The sequence below is a fragment of the Saccostrea cucullata genome, unplaced genomic scaffold (assembly GCF_032062105.1).
Source record: "Saccostrea cucullata isolate Sc308-1 unplaced genomic scaffold, CSIRO_AGI_Scuc_v1 ctg2442, whole genome shotgun sequence".
Taxonomy (NCBI): domain Eukaryota; kingdom Metazoa; phylum Mollusca; class Bivalvia; order Ostreida; family Ostreidae; genus Saccostrea; species Saccostrea cuccullata.
In genome coordinates, this window is record NW_026938355.1 from 1 (window position 1) to 20,645 (window position 20,645).

General features: G+C 33.6%; 1 protein-coding gene across 1 annotated transcript; it reads right to left on the reverse strand.

Moving 5' to 3' along the window:
- Nucleotides 1-1,894: 1,894 nt before the first annotated feature.
- Nucleotides 1,895-19,828, reverse strand: LOC134250037 (ceramide kinase-like). The gene is made up of 12 exons (XM_062732371.1): nucleotides 19,659-19,828; nucleotides 10,954-11,247; nucleotides 9,058-9,186; nucleotides 8,651-8,714; nucleotides 7,699-7,841; nucleotides 7,390-7,464; nucleotides 6,754-6,906; nucleotides 6,196-6,301; nucleotides 5,933-5,976; nucleotides 5,358-5,563; nucleotides 4,893-5,077; nucleotides 1,895-2,873 (listed from the first exon to the last, which is right to left on the reverse strand). The coding sequence occupies exons 1-12, from the start codon at nucleotides 19,816-19,818 to the stop codon at nucleotides 2,738-2,740; spliced, it is 1,695 nt and encodes a 564-aa protein (XP_062588355.1). The 5' UTR covers nucleotides 19,819-19,828; the 3' UTR covers nucleotides 1,895-2,737.
- Between the last annotated feature and the right edge of the window lie 817 nt (nucleotides 19,829-20,645).

Here is a 20,645-nt window from a genome sequence, read left to right on the forward strand (position 1 = left end):
CTGCATAATTTTTTACCAGCCCACTTACGATACTCCTACATGTAATTCCATAAAATAAGGCATCCCTACTACAACCCCCTGAATAGATGCTGTCTTCACTGAAGTTCACCACATCACAAATGTCCTATAAAAAATTGACATCTAAAATTTGTTCATAAACACAGCTAAAACACACTCATACTTTACTTACATCTGTACAAACAACAATCAATTTTGATATATTGCATGAGTTTGCCTGTACATTTGATTTTAAGGTTTGCAATTTAGTCTTGTATACAAACTCTCAGGAATGCACTGTAAATTATTTATATTGTTATGAATGATTTACATTCATATGAAATAAAAGGCAATAAAGGAGCAAAACAGTTACAAATCAATGTATTTCTGTTGAAGAGAAAGCAATATTTACTATATATTTTGATTTCAAAAAGAAGCTGTCTTTCTTATTTTAAATAGGAATTCTAAGTTTATATACATATGCCTGATAAAAGGTTACAGAATACAAGGCTACTATATTTTTCGATTGGATCTAAATGACTTCTTGGGATTTCAATATACAAGTATTTAAAAATATATAGCTATGATTACACAATTCACTGATAACTAATTGCATTGAATATAAATAGATTTGCATTGGTTTAACTTTAAAGTAGCTATTGCACCCAATTAGCAGACACTGAAATATGCTTAATATATTTCTATCAGCACAATTATTATTATTGAAAAGGTCTAAAATTTCAATACACAAGTACATGTATTTAAAAATATATAGCTATGATTACACAATTCACTGATAACTAATTGCATTGAATATAAATAGATTTGCATTGGTTTAACTTTAAAGTAGCTATTGCACCCAATTAGCAGACACTGCTTAATATGCTTAATATATTTCTATCAGCACAATTATTATCATTGAAAAGGTCTAAAATTTCGATACACAAGTATTTAAAAATATATGGCTACAATACACAATGAACTGATTACTAATTGCATTGAACATTGGTTGATTTGCATTGATTTAACTTTTTAAGTATTTCACTGTACCAAAATGTCAAACACTGAAATTTTAAATATCACCTACACCAAATATTATTGTACAGGTCCAAAATTTCTCAGTTGATATTAGTGCATGTGTTGTTGAAGGTAAGCTTTTGATTCCTCCCTTGATGCAGTGAAAATATTTCAAAGTTTGTATACATGTATAGAGATCGACATTATCACAGAAAACCTAGATGAGTCAAATTAATGTGTACAGTATTATGCTAAAATGAAAAATACTTGATTCCCATCAATATGTTGATCTATTTGAAAAAAACAAAGAAATTCTAATACTTCTTCAAAATAAACATCCATTCAATTATTTTCAAGCACAGCTAATTTTTGTACCATGATAAGAATCAGTCACTGAAGAAAAAAGAGGATCAGAATAAGATAACACAGTATTACACAAATAGCAATTTTCTGAACGTTAAAGTTATAGTAAACTGTTTTCATTGCTATGAGGTTTTTTTTTGGGGGGGGGGGGGGGGGGAAATTTAATGTACAACAGACTACGTACGCAAGCAGCAAATAGGTTTACAGTTCACTTTTAATTTTAAATGATTCAATCAAATATTATTTTGGCTCTTTTTTTGAATGAATAAAATTGAATTACATGTAAAAACTAAGTTTCAATGAATGAAATTTCTTCCTGTTTGAAATTTGGAAAATACTGACAATTCAGCGATGCAATATGATTTATGAAATGCTCATTAATTATGCTTTGTTGACAGTTGAAATTTAGAACTTTTTTTCTTCAAGGAGAGAGAAAGAGAGAGAGAGAGAGAGAGAATTCCCACTAAAGAGGGAAACAAAGTATTAATTTTCTAAACTAAAAAAAAATGATTTAATTAATTTGCAATTTGTCTACCCTTATTCCTCCAAAGAAAACAGACAGCTTAAAATATACAATATTGCACAGAATACTTACTATAGGTTATTTTGATACTTTTCAAATTAGATGAAATTTTGAGGAATAGATGAATAGTTGAAGAGATACATGAACACTATACAAATGTGTACATCACACCACATTTATTATGTGTGCTTGTGAAAAGTTGTTTGAATGGAATGTTAGGCAATCTATGACAAACATTGCTTGAAAATGCTAAACTGGACAGATACATTTTTCCTATTTTCCTCTTGTTCACTTCTTTTGATGAAGATAATTTTACACTCTCAAAAAATATATACCCTGGTCCTATGAATGGATAGTGTGTTAAAACATGTTAACTCTGACAGCAGCAAGTATCTGATAATGATGTACAGTGTACTACATTTCTGAGAAAAATACAGCATAAACATAATTATGACATTAAAAACATAAATAGTATCACAGACTGCTATTGATTCACCTCCTTCTTCGCATACTTTATGAATAATCCTATCTATGGGCATAAAATCTTGTCTTTGTAAAAGTTCATACAGACACCATTATCATCTTTCATCTTTTTTTTCTCAAACTCCATTTCTAAATGGCAATACATGTACTCAAACAACCTTCCCACAGAAACAATTACTTGTAAAGAATGTGATTTCTTTCATCAAATAGAAAAGATCTAATGACAGCATTCACTAAATAGAAATGTGATTTCAAAGCAAAGTAACATGAATGAACCACTTGAGGTGCCTCGCATGAAATCAAGTGTGACTGTTATAATCTCTCATGTGACCTATATCTACCTGTGGTGGTCACTCAGGGGTGACCTCCTATACTAGTGTATTTGTCCTCGGGGTCACACGAATCACAACACGGGGTGCAGCACTGGGACGGGTTTACTTCCAGTTCCTCGATCCCCCTGGTAAAAAGCTTGATCAGCTGACAGTGGGTCCTGAAATAAAGTATAAACTGTACATTTACCAGACATATTCTCCTTAACACAGTTGACACAGCTGAACTGCAGAACTAAGATGACTGCTAAGAATTGCTAGAAAACACACAAAACAAAAGATTCATAAAACTCATTTGAGTCGAAATTTTGTATGTCAGAGTGAAATTGTGAAAAAAGGCTGGTGTTTTAAATGAGAAAGTCAGTATAATCATTTGTTATTGTTTTATCGTTTCTTACTCTAAATTCTTAGTTCTTACCCTTTAGCTATCTTGAAAGATTTTTAAAATGATGAATCTACACTACAAGAATATTGCCAGGGGTCCTGAGTCAGCAATTCAGGCCTTTCAAAATCTGCCGGTACCCGGTACTTTTACCCGGTTGGATTCATTCATGGTACCGGCTAAAATATTCAGTGGAGAAAAAAAATCGCGTGATAGGCCCTACCATGTTTTACAAAAGTTGTGGTTACGTAGCTTTTCATATTATTCATAGTCCGTAATTGTATCTAATAACGTTTTTGATTGGATAGTCAAGAAGATCATTAAAGCGTTTGAATAAATGAAACAAAAGAGATTGCGTAAGTAACGCGTCTTATAGATCTTGTCGAAAACGAAAGTAGATTTCGATATCAAATTCCTCCGTCACTGATTTTGACAAAAGCTTATGACTATGAATATATTTTAAATAAATACGGCCAAAAAAAAAAAAATAGGAATCCAGGTGTCAGAAATGAAAGTGTGAATTTAAAGCCATGGTAATTAGTTTCACAAAAGATTTTAAGATCCAAGGAACTAGACCCCGGAAAGTCTTCCAACACAATTGACCGATAGAGAGACCGACATGAACAGTAGATAGTTCTTTGACCACCTCTGTACATTTTAATAGCCTCAACTCTTCAAATTTAAGTGTCAAAATCCGCAGCTGACGATATAAATTACTAACAGTCTTAAACATGTTAAATATCTGCAATTTTTCTGATGAAACAAAAGGACATAAAACAGAAACTATTTCTTTTGCCACACATTTAATTCTTTGATTCAGCAGTTTTCTAGTGGTCAAGAGAATGACCTTGCGGACGTTTAGTTTCTTCCCAATATTGTAACCATATCCAGTAAAGTGAGGGATTCACATCTGAATTCTTTTTTTTTTTTGTCTCCAGTCTTGATGTCATCTTTGACTAAATTACACAAGTATATTATTTTATATGTACATGTACCAGTTCATGAAAAATATGCTGAATTTATTGGTACATGCTATCACCAGTGAAATAGCTCCTACTTCATATTTGATGATAATTCTACATATATTCAATTGTGCATCATGTAGTGCTTCATCTTATTTTTTTGTTTTTAAATCTGCACTTTACTGTAGAACAGAAATGAATTTAATTAAATGCAAATACACATTCATTTCTCTTTTATTAAATTTAAATTTTGAATTTCCATTTCCTTTGGTGACTCAATAATTTTGTTATATTTAAACATAACACTTACAACTCAAACCTTGCAAAATGTTTTTGAACAAATTTATATGAACAAATATAGCATAGAACTTAGAAGTTTTATCTAAATCTTATTGTTACTCTGCTTAAATAACTAATTTTTCTATGTAATTCCATCCACCCAGTGCTAAACTTCACATGTAATATGTATTGAACAAAAATAAACTTTGAAAATGGCATAAAAATAACACTGATAGCAGCATACTTCTATGTGTCTAGAAACCAGGAAATGCTGTCTGGTGGCTTCTAAATTTCAAAATTTTTCCGGGGGGGGCATGCCCCCGGACCCCCCCTAGCAGGCTAACGCCTTCGGCGTTCGCCACTTGGTACCTCCTATTTCTGATAAAGTACCACCTGGTTCAAATCTTTTTGAAAGCCCTGCAGCATGTTGCCACTGGACCCAACCCACAGCATATTTCAAATGGTTTCATTCAGTGAATTGAGGGAAAACATGTATGTACTTGTTTTGGGCTTGGCTGAAAAAGAGATCAATTCTCTGTGCCACTAAGTGTTTCTACCTGATCTGAAGGTTAATGGAAGTCACAACCTCCCCGTCACAGTTCCACACACTCTGAGTGGAGGCACGGCTTGCCCTGCTGGAGGTGGAGGATCTAGACTGCGTGTCACTCTCAGAGTCATTGGTCGTTGGGACAGAAAAACTCCACTCCCTCACCCGAAATATCTTAATGAACGGCAGATCAAACTGGAAAAGAAAATTAAAAGTTGTAATAATAACTCTACCATTTAAATTTAAACCATAATGAACAATCTTGCATATTATGATCATTGACCTGTATATTTGTTATTTCAAATACAAAATAAATACAAAAAGCTCACAGGTCACAAGATTCACCAAGGTCACTTTTCTAAAATGATCCCCCTCATATGACCATTAATTTATGAATTCCACAATTTTAATTTATGCATGTACCATTATTATGATCATTTATTTAAATATTACCTCCTATATATCTCTGACTTACCTGGTTGCCGTTGGTTGTGGAACACCTATACAGGTGACGTAAGAACTGGACACGAGAACACTGCTGTATCAGGAGCAGGTCGGAGGTTCCGTCCCCGAGATGGCAGTAGGGGGAGGGGCCCAGGGGACTGATCAGACACCGGCAGCTCATGGTGAAGCTGGCCACCGCTAAAAACTTACCCCTTACAGTGTGCCACCCCTCAGATCCTAAAATAAACAATTCACTTTATTGACAATTACCATGTCAGCATACAGTCATGAACAGTCATAACATAACACAATTTAACACAATTAATACTTGCATATATAAAGTGACAAACGTGAGGTAAACAAAGTACTGTAAATTTCTAAATAATCATTAACAGAAGAACATTTTAATTTTTTTTTTTTTTTTTTTTTTTTGTAAAACACCCTGGCAACATGCATCTGCATAAGAGAGGGAGGTGGTAGATTCTACAGGGCATTGCAGATGTTTTAAACTTTATGTACATTTATCGTATCAGGCAATTATTTCGGAGGAAAAAATTACTGCTTTAAGAAATATTTCAAACTTTTTTGCCTTTTTTAATGGCTTACCTTTTTCCTCCTGTGAGTTCTTACTCATGGCACAAATATTACAACTGAAAATGAAGCATTAAAATATATATTTCACTTTGTTACCATAATTTCAGATACTTTACCAGTCTTCTGAAAACTAAAGGCATGATACAGTGTGTTGCAAATATGGATTACAAATTTCACTTTTCTCTTATGTATGTCTAAATTCAAAACTGAAAGATCTTTAAATAAAATAAACAAGTTCATCTTTTTTAACAAATTAGAGAAATTAAAGTTCCTACCCCGAGTTACAGGTGATTTTGTCCCTGGGGTTAGAATCGGTCGAGGAGGCCAGTTTAAATGACACCTCCCCTTCATAAGACTTGTTACCCAAAAACTTCTTTGCACCTGTAAAGAAAAAAAAACATTTTATTGCATTTTTCAAACAAAATTTCATAGATGTTGTACAACATACTATTACAAGCTTTCATCTTGAAAATATTGTTATTGAATTAGGAGTCTACTGCATTTTACATTTTAAATATCAGTGCATGTTGGATGCAGTTTAAGATAGGGTGTCATAACACTACTGATCCTCAACCTTTGTCTTGAATATTGATGTTAAAAGTAATTCGAACAAGATTGGTAGCTGAATATGATGCAAGCATGTTACCAACCTGCTTTACATGTACATTCAGGTCTTTAATTTATCAATTTTAAAGAAAGGAATATTCAAACCCCAAGAAAAAAAGATGTGCATCCTAAAAGTTTTCTTCTCAGCTCAATCTGCATGTAAATGGAAAAAGCTGAGTTCATTCTTTACTCAGTTTTGTGATAATTTCTACAGCTTAACTCTTTACCTGCAATTTGGTACCGCTTTGGTCCCATCCACCTGTTATTTTCACTGTCTTTTAACATATCACCATAGTAACCATACGCTAACATTGAGCTGCTGTATCGTAAAAACTGGTCCCCATCATAGATTGAGCAGACATCAATGGCTGCACTATCACCTACAAGTCAAATCTTCCATGATTAAAACAGTACACTCCTTGTTTGTCTGTCTCTTTTGTAAATTGTAAGGATGTCAAGACTTTTGAGTACTCTTACTCTACATGTAGGTATGTGGAAATTAAAATAAATATCACTTGGTATATTCTTCTATCAAATTTCAAACAAAGGGTAATTATTTCTATATACCTTATAGGCAGAATTTTTAGCAAGGATTTAATTTTGGCATTATTAGCAAGGCTGCTGAGATTGCTTAAACTGATTATCGAAAAAAATAAATTGTGTTTCATCTGCAATAGCTTCTTTAGTGAGCATTTTAAAATCGCTAAAATTATATATCCCTAAAATAAAAAAATGTACTTTAAAGGGCAAATTGTGTCTCGCTATAATTTCCACTTAAACGGTAGATTAAACATTATACTCCACATTGAGTTTTCATTGAGATTATATTGTGATATTAAAATATTTGGTATTTTTTGTCTCACCTATGATAATATGGATTGCTGATGTCACAGGATCATTGATCCCTGTTGTGGAATAACATATGGCATCTGTAGAACCTAAAATAAAAACTTACAACCTGTACTAGGTGGTATAAATGTCCTCTGACATATTAGGCTTCTACAGATTTTAACAACAAACAGGAATTAAAACAAATGAACTCTAAACCTGCAAGATTGAAGAACAGTCTTTAGTAACTACCAAAAATTGTTAATTGCTGTATATGTCTAGTACAATATATCACTTTTGAATCCTTCATTTGAGTGACCTTGACAGACTATTACAAGACAGACCTGCTGGAATGATTCCGATTCGTAGATCTGGAGAGATGGGTTGTTCTGATACTGTCTGAGTTTTGCCTGCCTCTGACATTTTCCTGTTGACCAGACCATTCAGGAGTTCTGTGAACATTCCATCCCCACCCACGCACACCACCCTACAAACATAAATATACAGTATTTACCAATTCATTGCACAGAAACAATATATTGTAAACCAGCTTTTATTTGCGTGCGACAAATAATCGCAAGTTTTACGACCTTCTTTAATTTGTGAATATTTGTTGCTATGAATTATTTTGCTTTATACATGTATTGGTAGAGAATGTTTTCTAAGTCACCAAAATTAATCGTCACGGATTGATTTCAAACTGACAAATCATGAATAAAAGATGACACAAATAATAGTTGGTTTATTTAGAAATATTAACTCAAAACTGATCATAATTAATGTAAAATCACAAATTTTTCGTGGGGTCAAATTCTTATGGTTTGAGGAAAAACTCTTTGTTCTTGGGAATTTGATTTCATGAATGAAGAATTGTTTAGTAGTTATGTAACACTTTACATTTCATGTATCTTTGATCCTTCACTTCAAACGTCAAGCCATACGACTCGATACGAGACATCTAGATTGTGACATCACACGACGTAGCGGAGCTCATCAGAGTTTAATAGCAACCAAGCTTCTGGTTGAAACTTTATATAGTGCAAATTTTAACAAGACATTGTAGAATTTCTTTTTATTTCTCTTGAAGCTTTCTACAAACTGGAAGCCTTTTATATTTTAAATTTATTCATCATTATCACATGGAATTAGGGTAGCAAAGGAATTCTGGGAAGGTTTCACACAAAAATTTGCTTGATGTATATTTCCGAAATTCCTTTGTTCTTATTTTTGCACTGCTTGCTGCGCTTGCCATAAACAAGGAATACATAATACAAATGCTGGACTGGAACTACTCACCCATCCACTGACTGTAAATTGTACTTCTCCAAAACCTCTTTTGCATGCCCTGCATGTGTGGTAGCTGAATCAAGACAAATCTGGTCAGAATGTGTTAGGTACTGGCAAAGCAAGACTATTATACTCTTACAACTCGTGTATAACTAGTTCTATTCCTATCTCAAGATATTTTGCATGGCTGTCAGTATTACTTGCTTTCAAAAAATCATATTACACACTGAGTTACAAGATACATAAAAATATCAAAATAGAAAATTGGGTAAAAAACTTGTTCTAAAGTTTACCCAACACTGCATGAATATGCATAATTAATGCTTTGATTTATAATATGTATTCAATATTTCTATATTTTCATATGTACTGATGACGTTATGTGAGTACTATAATTACTGTATTTTTTTACGTACTGATGATGTGGGTTTTGATTTTAGCCAGATCCAGGAGAGGGGCCACCGATTCCTCGTACACCCGGGGCGCTCTTCTCTTCCCCCCAAAAGGATTAACAAACACCAGTAAGCTACGGGGTCTTTTTAGTACTAAAAAATTACAACACAATAATTAACGTAAAATACATTACTGTATAAGTAGAAATTTTAGTGAGATGCAAATTTAGCAATTTGTCCTTAAAAATTGGTATTCTATTTTTAGCCAGATATAATTTTAGCGATTTTAAAAAGCTCACTATAGAAGCAATTACAAATTAAGCGCAATAAATTTTTAGTGATATTCAATTCTAGCGATGTTGGCACCATCGCTAATAATGCCAAAATTAAATCCTTGCTAAAAATTCTGCATATGCGGTATATCTCCTAAAAGTATTAATATCTCTTCTATAGACAAACAATGTAATCTATGTAAAATTCATGTTATATTAATACCACAGATATAAGCTGTACTACTGTAGAAGCAAAAATATTCTTGGGAGATAAAATTTCGGTTAATTTTTGTTAACAATTATCAACGAAAATAAATCCCACATAAAATTTTTAAATGACTACATCTTGCATTGGTTTAATTTCGAAACAACAAAATGAATCCCACATAAAATTTTTATATGACTACATTTTGCATTATGGTTTACTTTCAAAACAATGAAATTTTATATCCATGAAACATTTTTAGATGACAAATCAGCGAAATTCTATGCCCGAGAAAATTTGTGTTTCTAAAGTATGCTCCAGAACAAGTTGAATAAATGTGCATTAATGTGGATTACACATTTTTGTCTTTATTAAAATACATGTATAGGCAATAATTATAGCATCTAGGCCTTATATCATGTCTTCATGACCATTTTAATCAATGATTATAGCTAACATGCATAAGTCTTAATGGGTGAGGTGACCGTAACAAATTATTATATCATATCATAGCTTATCATCTAATTACATAAAGTGTTGTGGGCTGTTACAAAGACCAGATACAAGGCTGACTGGTTCACTGGTAATACATGTACATGTAAAACATGCCTCTTATTTTTTTTAACATAAGTTAGTATAATCTCTTCCTTGATTGATTGATACTGTACTCCATCAGCATGATCAGGGATCAGGGATGATTTCACAAAATCTACACAGATATCCATCTTTGTGACATCACTTTAAAAAATATATTTTTATTTTATTTTATTCTTATAACAGCCTTATATGCAAAAAAATCCAGCGTTAATTAAAAAAGTCATAGTTATACATTAACTCAATAGACTTATCATGTTTAAAGATAGAAGTTAACAGTTATTCTCAAACAAGAATTCTCTCTTCAATTAAATATTATAGACAACCTACAAAAATATATTTATATTTTTATCTGCAGATCTACATCAACACATGCCGTAAGGGACGTGATAGAACTCAGAACTGTGTAGGAATATCCTCATTCCCTTCTGTAGACACTAACATGGCTGTAATAAATAAGATTATCTGTACAGTCTACTGCACAAAACTCCCTTGCTGGTTAACTCAATAAATTATTCATTTGAGCATTTATTTTCTGATTATCATGCAATAAACTTAAAAATCATTTAATGGACAATAAATTTCTATACTCTGAAGTACATTCCATGTACGGCATTCCTAATTTAGAAAAAAAAAATTGTACTAGCCTTTTTTTTACATGAATTGCGATGATTCTAAATGTAATCTATCCTTTTTTGTTTAAATTAAAAGGAATTTAAATTTGTTACAAAATTAAATAACTGTAAAGAAATAGCAATTCTCCGTAGCTACACGTGCTCTTGAGCATTATGACATTGTGATAATCAATCTATGAAAACAATGCCTAAATCTAAGAAGACTATGTCTTACCTGGATTTGAAAGTGCTTCCTCAATCTTGTCAACCCAGGTCCTGCATATATTTTCTCCTTGGCAGAAAAATGTCACCTTCTTCTTTTTCCATTTGTGGTTGGGGCATCGCTTGACAAAATGGACAGAAAAAGAGACAGGATGAATAGCCTGGAGCTCTATATAGATGGGGGAGTCCTTCAGTGGGGTGGAGGAGCTCTTCTTGGCCGACTTCGGAGTTGTTACTTTGTTGAGACTGCGCTCTAGATTGACCGCAATCACTTCTTTTAATGGCACATGTTTACATCCTGAGTTGCCTGTTACAATGAAAATAATTCCTTTAGTACATTCAACTTCTTCACTATGAAATATAATCCAGTGCCATAAATACTCTTTTGCAGGGCAAATTGATAACAATTGGCAAAGTTTTAGTAGGTAAATAACTAAATACTGTTATTAAACAATTAATTTCTGCTATTCTTTGTTTCACCAAATTACACATATTTCATTTTCTCTGTAAAAAGGCATTTCCATAGTTATTGATTCTGAAGAAGATACAAGTTTTTAAATTAGTAGTTTAGTAAGTATTCTCTAAGTTTCATTGAGTTCCAGATGTTACAGTAATAGGAAAGGAGAAACGCATAAAGACAATATATGGCTGGCCCGAAATCAAACCAGGGATCCCTAATCAGCTGCTCTATCACTGAGATTTCCCCAAGGCAGCTGCTGAATTTTCCCAACCTGGCCATCAAATTTAGAAGGAAAGGAGAAATGCACAAAGTAAATAAAAAAGATGCTATTTTATTTCCCAATCATTGGCCCCGAAAGGCATTTCAACATAATTAAAATACACAATTTAAATATATTTTGCAATATAAATTGCTTTTTTTTATAAACAGTTATATAAACTAGAGCAAAGCTCGTTGCAAAGCAACGAGTAGGTCTTCAGTCCTGTTTGATCGGAAGTAGCTTTCCAGTAGTGTGACATAAATGAGTTCGCAAAATGGCCGCCGTCATTCATGCGTGCGGTGCGCTTGCGGTATATAAAATCTAATTTCTATCAATAAAATAATATTACCACTTACCTTTTTGTGTTAGTACTTTGTTATATAGCCTCTAGAGCGAAGAACACTTCGAATTCTCCTAGGAATGCTTGCATATAAACTCTGAATATAGTGCAAAGGGAGGCTACTCCATATTTCATGGACGATACGCTCCAGATCATTCGCGTTTCTGATCTCATGTTTCCTCCTTTGTACACGGATTTTGAGCACTCTCCAGACATTTTCTATAATATTGAGATCAGGACTTTGTGGGGGCCATGGTAGAGTGTTAACGTTGTTGTCTTGTTTCCAACGATTTGAGAAAGCAGAGACATGACAGGGGGCATTGTCTTCTTGGAAAATCCAGCGTCGGTTTGGGAAATGACGAGCGATCACAGGCCAAATGCACTCATCAAGAATTGTAATATATTTCTCGCTATTCATGTTCCCATCCACAGTTTTTAAGGTACCAACTCCATTATAACAAATGCAGCCCCAAAACATGAGGGAGGCCCGACAGTTTGTTTCCCAATCACCACGTAACCCGACACATTCAGGACGTATTCTTTCCTCACTCTTCCTCCAGACATGAACTTTATCATTATTTCCAATAACTATCTTAGTCTCATCACTGAATATTATGGATGACCAATGATTGTTGACTGTCCAGTGCAATTTCTGTCGACAAAATCGGGTTCTCTTCTCTCTATTCACGCGTGAAACAGTTGTTTTCTTAGAAACTACACACCTCTTGTAACCTTCCTCTGATAATCGCCTGTGAACTGTTCTGAGAGACACATTAGATCCTGTCCTGGCATTAAATCTGGATGTTATATCTTTTAAAGTCTGACGACGGTTGATTTTAATGCTTCGGAAAAGAACCCTGTCATCTCGCTGTGAAGTTTTTCGTTTCACCCCACTTCTCGGTAAATTTTCTATGTTACCCCTTTCCCTCACACGTTTGAGAAATTTTTGGATGGTACGACTGTTAATTCCGGTTAGATTCTCAATTTTATAGCTTGACAGACCTTCATTTGACATCTGAATGATTATTTCTTTAAGATCACTAGTCAATTCTCGACCATGGGGAGCCATATCTCCAAGCAGACGATAATTGTTTATCAAAGGGGAATAATCCAAATTTACAACAATGGACAGATTTAGTTAAGTCGTACCTAAATTTCAACTAAATATTTTTTCCTTTAAGAGAAGCGATAACGTTAATTCAGCAACTGGTTCACCCCCCTTCTTAAATACTTACGATGACGGCGGCCATTTTGCGAACTCATTTATGTCACACTACTGTTTCATTTAACAAAAATGAGAAATAACGCCCAAAAATGCTTTGAATCCTCTAAAGCTATGTTAATTAATGCCAAAATAAGCCATTTTGTGCTACTTCCGGTTTGACCGGAAGTGACGACGACGCACGAAAAATTAAATTTTAAGCTACGAGAGACATATGTTGCCCAAAAACTTGTCAAAAACGGCAAAAATACGCGTTTTCCGACTACTTCCGGTTTGGCAGGAAGTGACGATGCTGGACATATTTTGACAACTTCAATAGATTAAGCTTGACATTTTCAACAACTTTGCTTCTTTGATGTATAACAAATTCTCAATACTTTTCGAGATATCTGGAAAAAACTTTTGGCCCCTCTAGATCCCTTAATTTAGGGGTCAGCCCTTTTTCCAAGATATCATTTGAAAGATCTTCTAATTCTGCACAAATTATGTTCTATATATTTTAACAAAATATTTTTAGTTTAGAAGATAAGAAGCAAAATATGAGTAATTTTTGGTTCTTTTAAGCGTTCTAATTTTTGACCCCTATAAGCGCCATTTTGAATAGAAAAATCAAAAAACAAAAACCGATGTGCACAACTTCAATCCTTCTATTATCTAAAATCAGTAGAATTTCTGCTCCAGCTTTAGCCATCTCTGAGCCTTTGTCTGGAAACGAAAGTCTATAAATTTTCATTTAAAGGGAAATAACTCAAAACCGGAAGTGACTTTTTGAAATTTTAGTCAGCATTCTGATAGAGTTTATAAACGTCTATAACCTCTGAAAATTTGAGCGAAATCCGTTGAGAAATGAGTGAGATATGAGACCTCAAAGTTGCGGTCTAGGAAGCAGAAGAAAAAAAGAATAACTAGAGCAAAGCTCGTTGCAAAGCAACGAGTAGGTCTTCCGTCCTGTTTGACCGGAAGTAGCTTTCATTTTTAACAAAAATGAGAAATAACGCCTAAAAATGGTTAGACTCCTCTAAAGCCATGTTAATTAATGCAAAAATAAGCTATTTATGGCTACTTCCGGTTTGACCGGAAGTGACGACGACGGACGAAAAATTAATTTTTATGCTCCCAGAGACATATGTTACCCAAAAACTTGTCAAGAAATGCAAAAATACGCGTTTTCTGACTACTTCTGGTTTGACTGGAAGTGACGAAGCCGGACGTATTTTGACGACTCCGATAGATTAAGCTTGACATTTTGAACAACTTTGCTTCTTTGACGTATAACAAATTCTCAATACGTTTTGAGATATAAAGACAAAACTTTCAGCCCCTCTAGGCCCTTAATTTTAGGGGCCAGCCCTTTTTACGAGATATCATTCGAAAGATCTTGAAATTCTACACTTCTTTTGTTCTATTTGTTTTCACAAAATATTTCCAGGTAAAAAGCTATCGTAGAAAAGGTGTTAAAAATTTTGAAATTTGCGATAGGTCTATTTTCGGGCCATAGCGAGCGCCGACGTGTGGCACTTCCGATAAAAATTAAATACATTCCGCAAATCTACAGACATAGGTCTACCATACCTGAAAGTATCATGTGTCTATCTAAAGCCATTTAGGAGAAATCGTGCGGACAAACCGACCCTCAAAAAACCATTAAAATACTTATAACTCCGGACCGGAAGTGACGTCATCAAAACAGAAAAAAATGCAGAAGGTTCAAGTGATGTAACATAAGTCCTGAAAGTTTCATGGAAATCCATCGAGCCATTTTTGAGAAATCGCGTGCACAAAATCGGTAAGAAAAAAAACAATAATAACTAGATGAGATCTCGTTGTGAACAACGAGTGGGTCTTCCGTTCGATTCTTGATGAGATGAGATAAGATTTTGATTGAGATTGTTTTATAATGATAATTTTCTTAAGAAAAACGATGGTGCTGCAGTGGTGGTATTTCTTTAAATATTGAACGTTAAACTGTCATAAATTCAAATTCTGGCCCCTTTTGGCCCTTAATGTAAGGGACCAGCCCACTTGTTCTTCTAATAATCTGAAAGATCTCATGTTTTTTTACACTTTTTGTTCAACAAGTGCTCAGAGATTGTTTTTCATTTTGGAATTTTTAGCAAAAGAAATATTTTGGGGCCAACCCTTCAACTCCCTAATGGGGAGGTTTAGCGAAAAATGAAAGGTTTCATATTGTTCAGAACATGATTTTGAACATCTTTTGTTCAATATAACTTCTATAAATATTTCTCACTTTTGAGATATGAAGCGTCAAAGATTTAGCGTTCTGGCCCCTTGTGGCCCCTAATTATGTACCATACAAAATGAAAATCATAATATATAGTTGTAAATGGTTGAGATAAACATCTTTGCTTCAGTAATGTATTACAAAATATTAAAAGATAAAGAGTTATCGATTGAAGACTTTTGGCCCCTCTTGGCCCCTAATTTGAGTGCCCAGCCCCTTTTTCTTGATTTCATCTTAAAGCTTTTAAGGATTTTGAACACTTTTTCTTCAACAACTATTCAGAGATTCTTTTTCGTTTTGAAGCTATTTGCAAAAGAAATATTTAGGGGCCAACCCTTCAACTCCCTAATGGGGACGTTTAGCTAAAAATGAAAGGTTGCATATTGTTCAGAACATGATTTAGAACATCTTTTGTTCAATATTACTTATCAAAATATTTCTCATTTTCTAGATATAAAGCATCAAAGATTTAGCATTCTGGCCCCTTGTGGCCCCTAATTATGAACCATACGACACGAAAATCATAATATACAGTTGTAGATTGTTGAGATAAACATTTTTGCTTCAGTAATGTATTACAAAATATTGACTGTTAAAGAGTAATCGAAAAAAGACTTTAAGCCCCTCTTGGCCCCTAATTTGAGTGTCTAGCCCCTATTTCTTGATTTCATCTTAAAACTTTTAGGATTTTAAACACTCTTTGTTCAACAATAATTCAGAGATTCTTTTTTTGTTTTCGAGTTATTTGCTAAAGAAATATTTAGGGGCCAACCCTTCAACTCCCTAACAGGGACGTTAAGCGATAAATGAAAGGTTGCATATTGTTCAGAACATGATTTTGAACATCTTTTGTTCAATATTACTTATCAAAATATTTCTCATTTTCGAGATATAAAGCGTCAAAGATTTAGCGTTCTGGCCCCTTGTGGCCCCTAATTATGTACCATACGACATGAAAATCATAATGTATAGTTGTAGATAGCTGAGATAAACAACTTTGCTTCAGTAATGTTTTACAAAATATTAACTGTTAAAGAGTTATCGATTGAAGACTTTTGGCCCCTCTTGGCCCCTAATTTGAGTGCCCAGCCCCTATTTCTTGATTTCATCTTGAAACGTTTAAGATTTTGAACACTTTTTCTTCAACAACTATTCAGAGATTCTTTTTTGTTTTGGAGTTATTCGCAAAAGAAATATTTAGGGGCCAACCCTTCAACTCCCTAATGGGGACGTTTAGCGAAAAATGAAAGGTTGCATATTGTTTAGAACATGATTTTGAACATCTTTTGTTCAATATTACTTATCAAAATATTTCTCATTTTCGAGACATAAAGCATCAAAGATTTAGCATTCGGGCCCCTTGTGGCCCCTAATTATGAACCATGCGACACGAAAATCATAATATACAGTTGTAGATTGTTGAGATAAACATTTTTGCTTCAGTAATGTTTTACAAAATATTGACTGTTAAAGAGTAATCGAAAAAAGACTTTAAGCCCCTCTTGGCCCCCAATTTGAGTGTCTAGCCCCTATTTCTTGATTTCATCTTAAAACTTTTAGGATTTTAAACACTCTTTGTTCAACAATAATTCAGAGATTCTTTTTCGTTTTCGAGTTATTTGCTAAAGAAATATTTAGGGGCCAACCCTTCAACTCCCTAACAGGGACGTTAAGCGATAAATGAAAGGTTGCATATTGTTCAGAACATGATTTTGAACATCTTTTGTTCAATATTACTTATCAAAATATTTCTCATTTTCGAGATATAAAGCGTCAAAGATTTAGCGTTCTGGCCCCTTGTGGCCCCTAATTATGTACCATACGACATGAAAATCATAATGTATAGTTGTAGATAGCTGAGATAAACATCTTTGCTTCAGTAATGTTTTACAAAATATTAACTGTTAAAGAGTTATCGATTGAAGACTTTTGGCCCCTCTTGGCCCCTAATTTGAGTGCCCAGCCCCTTTTTCCTGATTTCATCTTGGAGCGTTTAAGATTTTGAACACTTTTTCTTCAACAACTATTCAGAGATTCTTTTTTGTTTTGGAGTTATTCGCAAAAGAAATATTTAGGGGCCAACCCTTTAACTCCCTAATGGGGAGGTTTAGCGAAAAATGAAAGGTTGCATATTGTTCAGAACATGATTTTAAACATCTTTTGTTCAATATTACTTATCAAAATATTTCTCACTTTCGAGATCTAAAGCGTCAAAGATTTAGCATTCTGGCCCCTTGTAGCCCCTAATTATGTAATATACGACATATAAATCATAAAATACAGTTGTAAATGGTTGAGATAAACATTTTTGTTTTAGTAATGTATAGCGAAATATGGCTCTAAAAGAGTAATCGAAAAAAGACTTTAAGCCCCCCTTTTGGCCCCTAATTTGAGTGCCCAGCCCCTTTTTCTTGATTTCATCTTGAAGCTTTTAGGATTTTGAACACTTTTTGTTCAACAACTATTCAGAGATTATCTTTCGTTTTCGAGTTATTCGCAAAAGAAATATTTAGGGGCCAACCCTTCAACTCCCTAATGGGGACATTTAGCGACAAATGAAAGGTTGCATATTGTTTAGAACATGATTTTGAACATATTTTGTTCAATATTACTTATCAAAATATTTCTCACTCTCGAGATATAAAGCGTCAAAGATTTGGCATTCTGGCCCCTTGTGGCCCCTAATTATGTACCATACGTCATAAAAATTATAATATATAGCTGACGATTGTTGGAATAAACATTTTTTCTTCAGTATTATATTACAAAATATTAACTGATAAAGAGCTATCGATTAAAGACTTTTGGCCCCTTTCTGCCCCTAATGTGACGAGTCAGCGTTTTTTTCTTGATATCATTTGAAAGATCTCGTTGTTCTGCACATATGATGTTCAATATGTTATTACAAAATATTTATACTTTAAAAGATATGATGCAAAATGTCTCCTAAAATCACTCGAGATTCGTGTCCTAAATTTTGACCCCTACCGAGCTTCCATACTAGGTTCTTCCGGAAACAATCCAAACACCCAGTAACATGGGGACATGTCCTCTATCGTCACTGAAAATTTCAACGCTCTAGCTCAAACTGTTTTCGAGAAAATGAACGGACAAGGAGGTCCTCTGAATTTTGATAAAAGGGCGATAACTCTAGACCGGAAGTGATTTTCACAAAATCCTTCAGCGGGTATAAACTTCAGATTATCCTGCAACATTCCTGAAAATTTGAAGCAAATCCATCCAACCATCTCTGAGAAATCTTCTGCACAAAATCTGTGCAGAAAAAAAGAATAATAATAATAAGAAAAGTGAAAAAGAAACATAAGAATAATAGAAGGGTCTTCCGCTGAAGACGGAAGACCCTAATAATAAAAGTGAAAAAGAAACCTAAGAATAACAAGAAGGTCTTCCGCTGAAGACGGAAGACCTTAATAATCTTTACCAACAGAATCAGTAGAAGGTCTTCCATTGGAAACGGAAGACCTTAATGACCAAGTGACATATGTCAATATTAAAAGAAAATATATGGCTTGACTGGGAATTGAACCTGGGACCCCTTGCATTACTGGTTAGGTGCTCTTCCACTGAGCTACCCTGATATCCATGACCCGAACTGCAATACAGATAAAGAGGTATGACTGTAGTAGTCACTGTACAGCAATTAGATTAAATACTCAGTTTAACAACTATATTTAACCATAATTCCCATCTTTTTTTTTTTTACCTACCACTCATATATTTTTGAATTTTAAAAAAAATACCCTTTTTTGACACATTAAGCCCATTACGAATAAAATTTTCAGAAAAAAATATGATAGGAAGACAGTTGTAAATCATTACTTAATTTATATTTATGTCATGATTGTGATTAATTGTGATTAAAATAAAAGAAATACTCCAAACATAAATACAAATGTATTTTTGATTGAAAGATATGGTCCATTGCCCATTGGTTTAGTTTCTTAAATAAATTTGATGCATCTCCAATGTATATTTTAGTTAAATTAGTTTTTACATAAAATATAGAGGAATTTCATTTTTTTTTCATATTCATCATAGTCATTTTATTGTCTTTGTCTCTTCTACGCTAAAGCGGCAGCCTTTTTGTAGTCTTTCTCTCCTTCGTTTACTGTTTTAGTGTTTGTTGACATTTTGATTTGCAAATTACCATATCTATTGACCCAAATAAACTTACCGATAAATGGCTGCGATGACGGACTGTCTGGTTTCCGGGACGGTTTTCCTGGAGAGGCCAAGTCCCATGTAAGATGCCTCCGTGTGAGCTGAACTTGGTGTGGCTTTTTGTTGATATCTAAAGACGACTGAAAGACAATGTCGTCTCCACACTCAGCCATTGTCCATTGGGAAATGCTTGAGAAAAGCGAAGGCCGATCCCGACATAAAATGCTCATTTTCATTGCCTTTCACTCATTTTCGTAGATTTAAGGATATCCGATCCTCAGCCAGGAAGGATAACTCCAAAAATTAATATTTAATTTGAAATGCACCAAGATGAAGCTTGAAAATGAAACTTGTATGCAACAATTTTCATTTTATTCATCTTTATAATATTCAAGGTATTTGGAAGTCTTAGAAAAGGTCTTATAAAAGTTATTTGTACCCTATACAAAGGACAAAAAATTAATATATTTTTAAGAAATAAGATTTTCCTGAATCCAGCCTTAGATATCAATGCTTATCAGCATTATATGAAATAAGAAGTGATTTGTGGTGTCTTGCAATGATAGCAAAAGCCGAAAACAAAATATACCAAATAAGTATAAAAATCACGACAATTTTTCTGAATGCCTGGATACCTATCGGTTTTTAAACTAATATTTATTTCTTGATCAATTTGCAATTAGAAAATGCATTGCTGATATTCCAATTCGCTTTTTCTGCAAAAATATTGGAGATTTAACAATTTCCCCTATATGCTTTGATTAACTTTAATATTTAAGAATATACGATCCTCAGCCAGGAAGGATAACTCTTTAATTTATAATTTAATTCAAAAAGTCTTAAAATAAAGCTTGAAAGTGAAATTTTTTCATGCAACAATTTTCATTTTATGCCTCCACGTATGATTCAATGTTCTTTAAAGTTTTGACAAACGGTATTTAAAAAGTTGACATTTCTACCTCATAAAATAAAGTAAAACTTGCATATTTTAAAAAAAATC

Bases quoted from the DNA above. Each gene is read 5' to 3' on its own strand.
- LOC134250037 (XM_062732371.1), bottom strand. From the start codon at position 19,818: ATGGCTGAGTGTGGAGACGACATTGTCTTTCAGTCGTCTTTAGATATC. The intron at 5,564-5,932 runs GTAAGCCATTAA...TGTTTATTTTAG, and splicing joins GAACTCACAGGAGGAAAAAG to GATCTGAGGGGTGGCACACT. The intron at 5,078-5,357 runs GTAAGTCAGAGA...TTTCTTTTCCAG, and splicing joins CCACAACCAACGGCAACCAG to TTTGATCTGCCGTTCATTAA.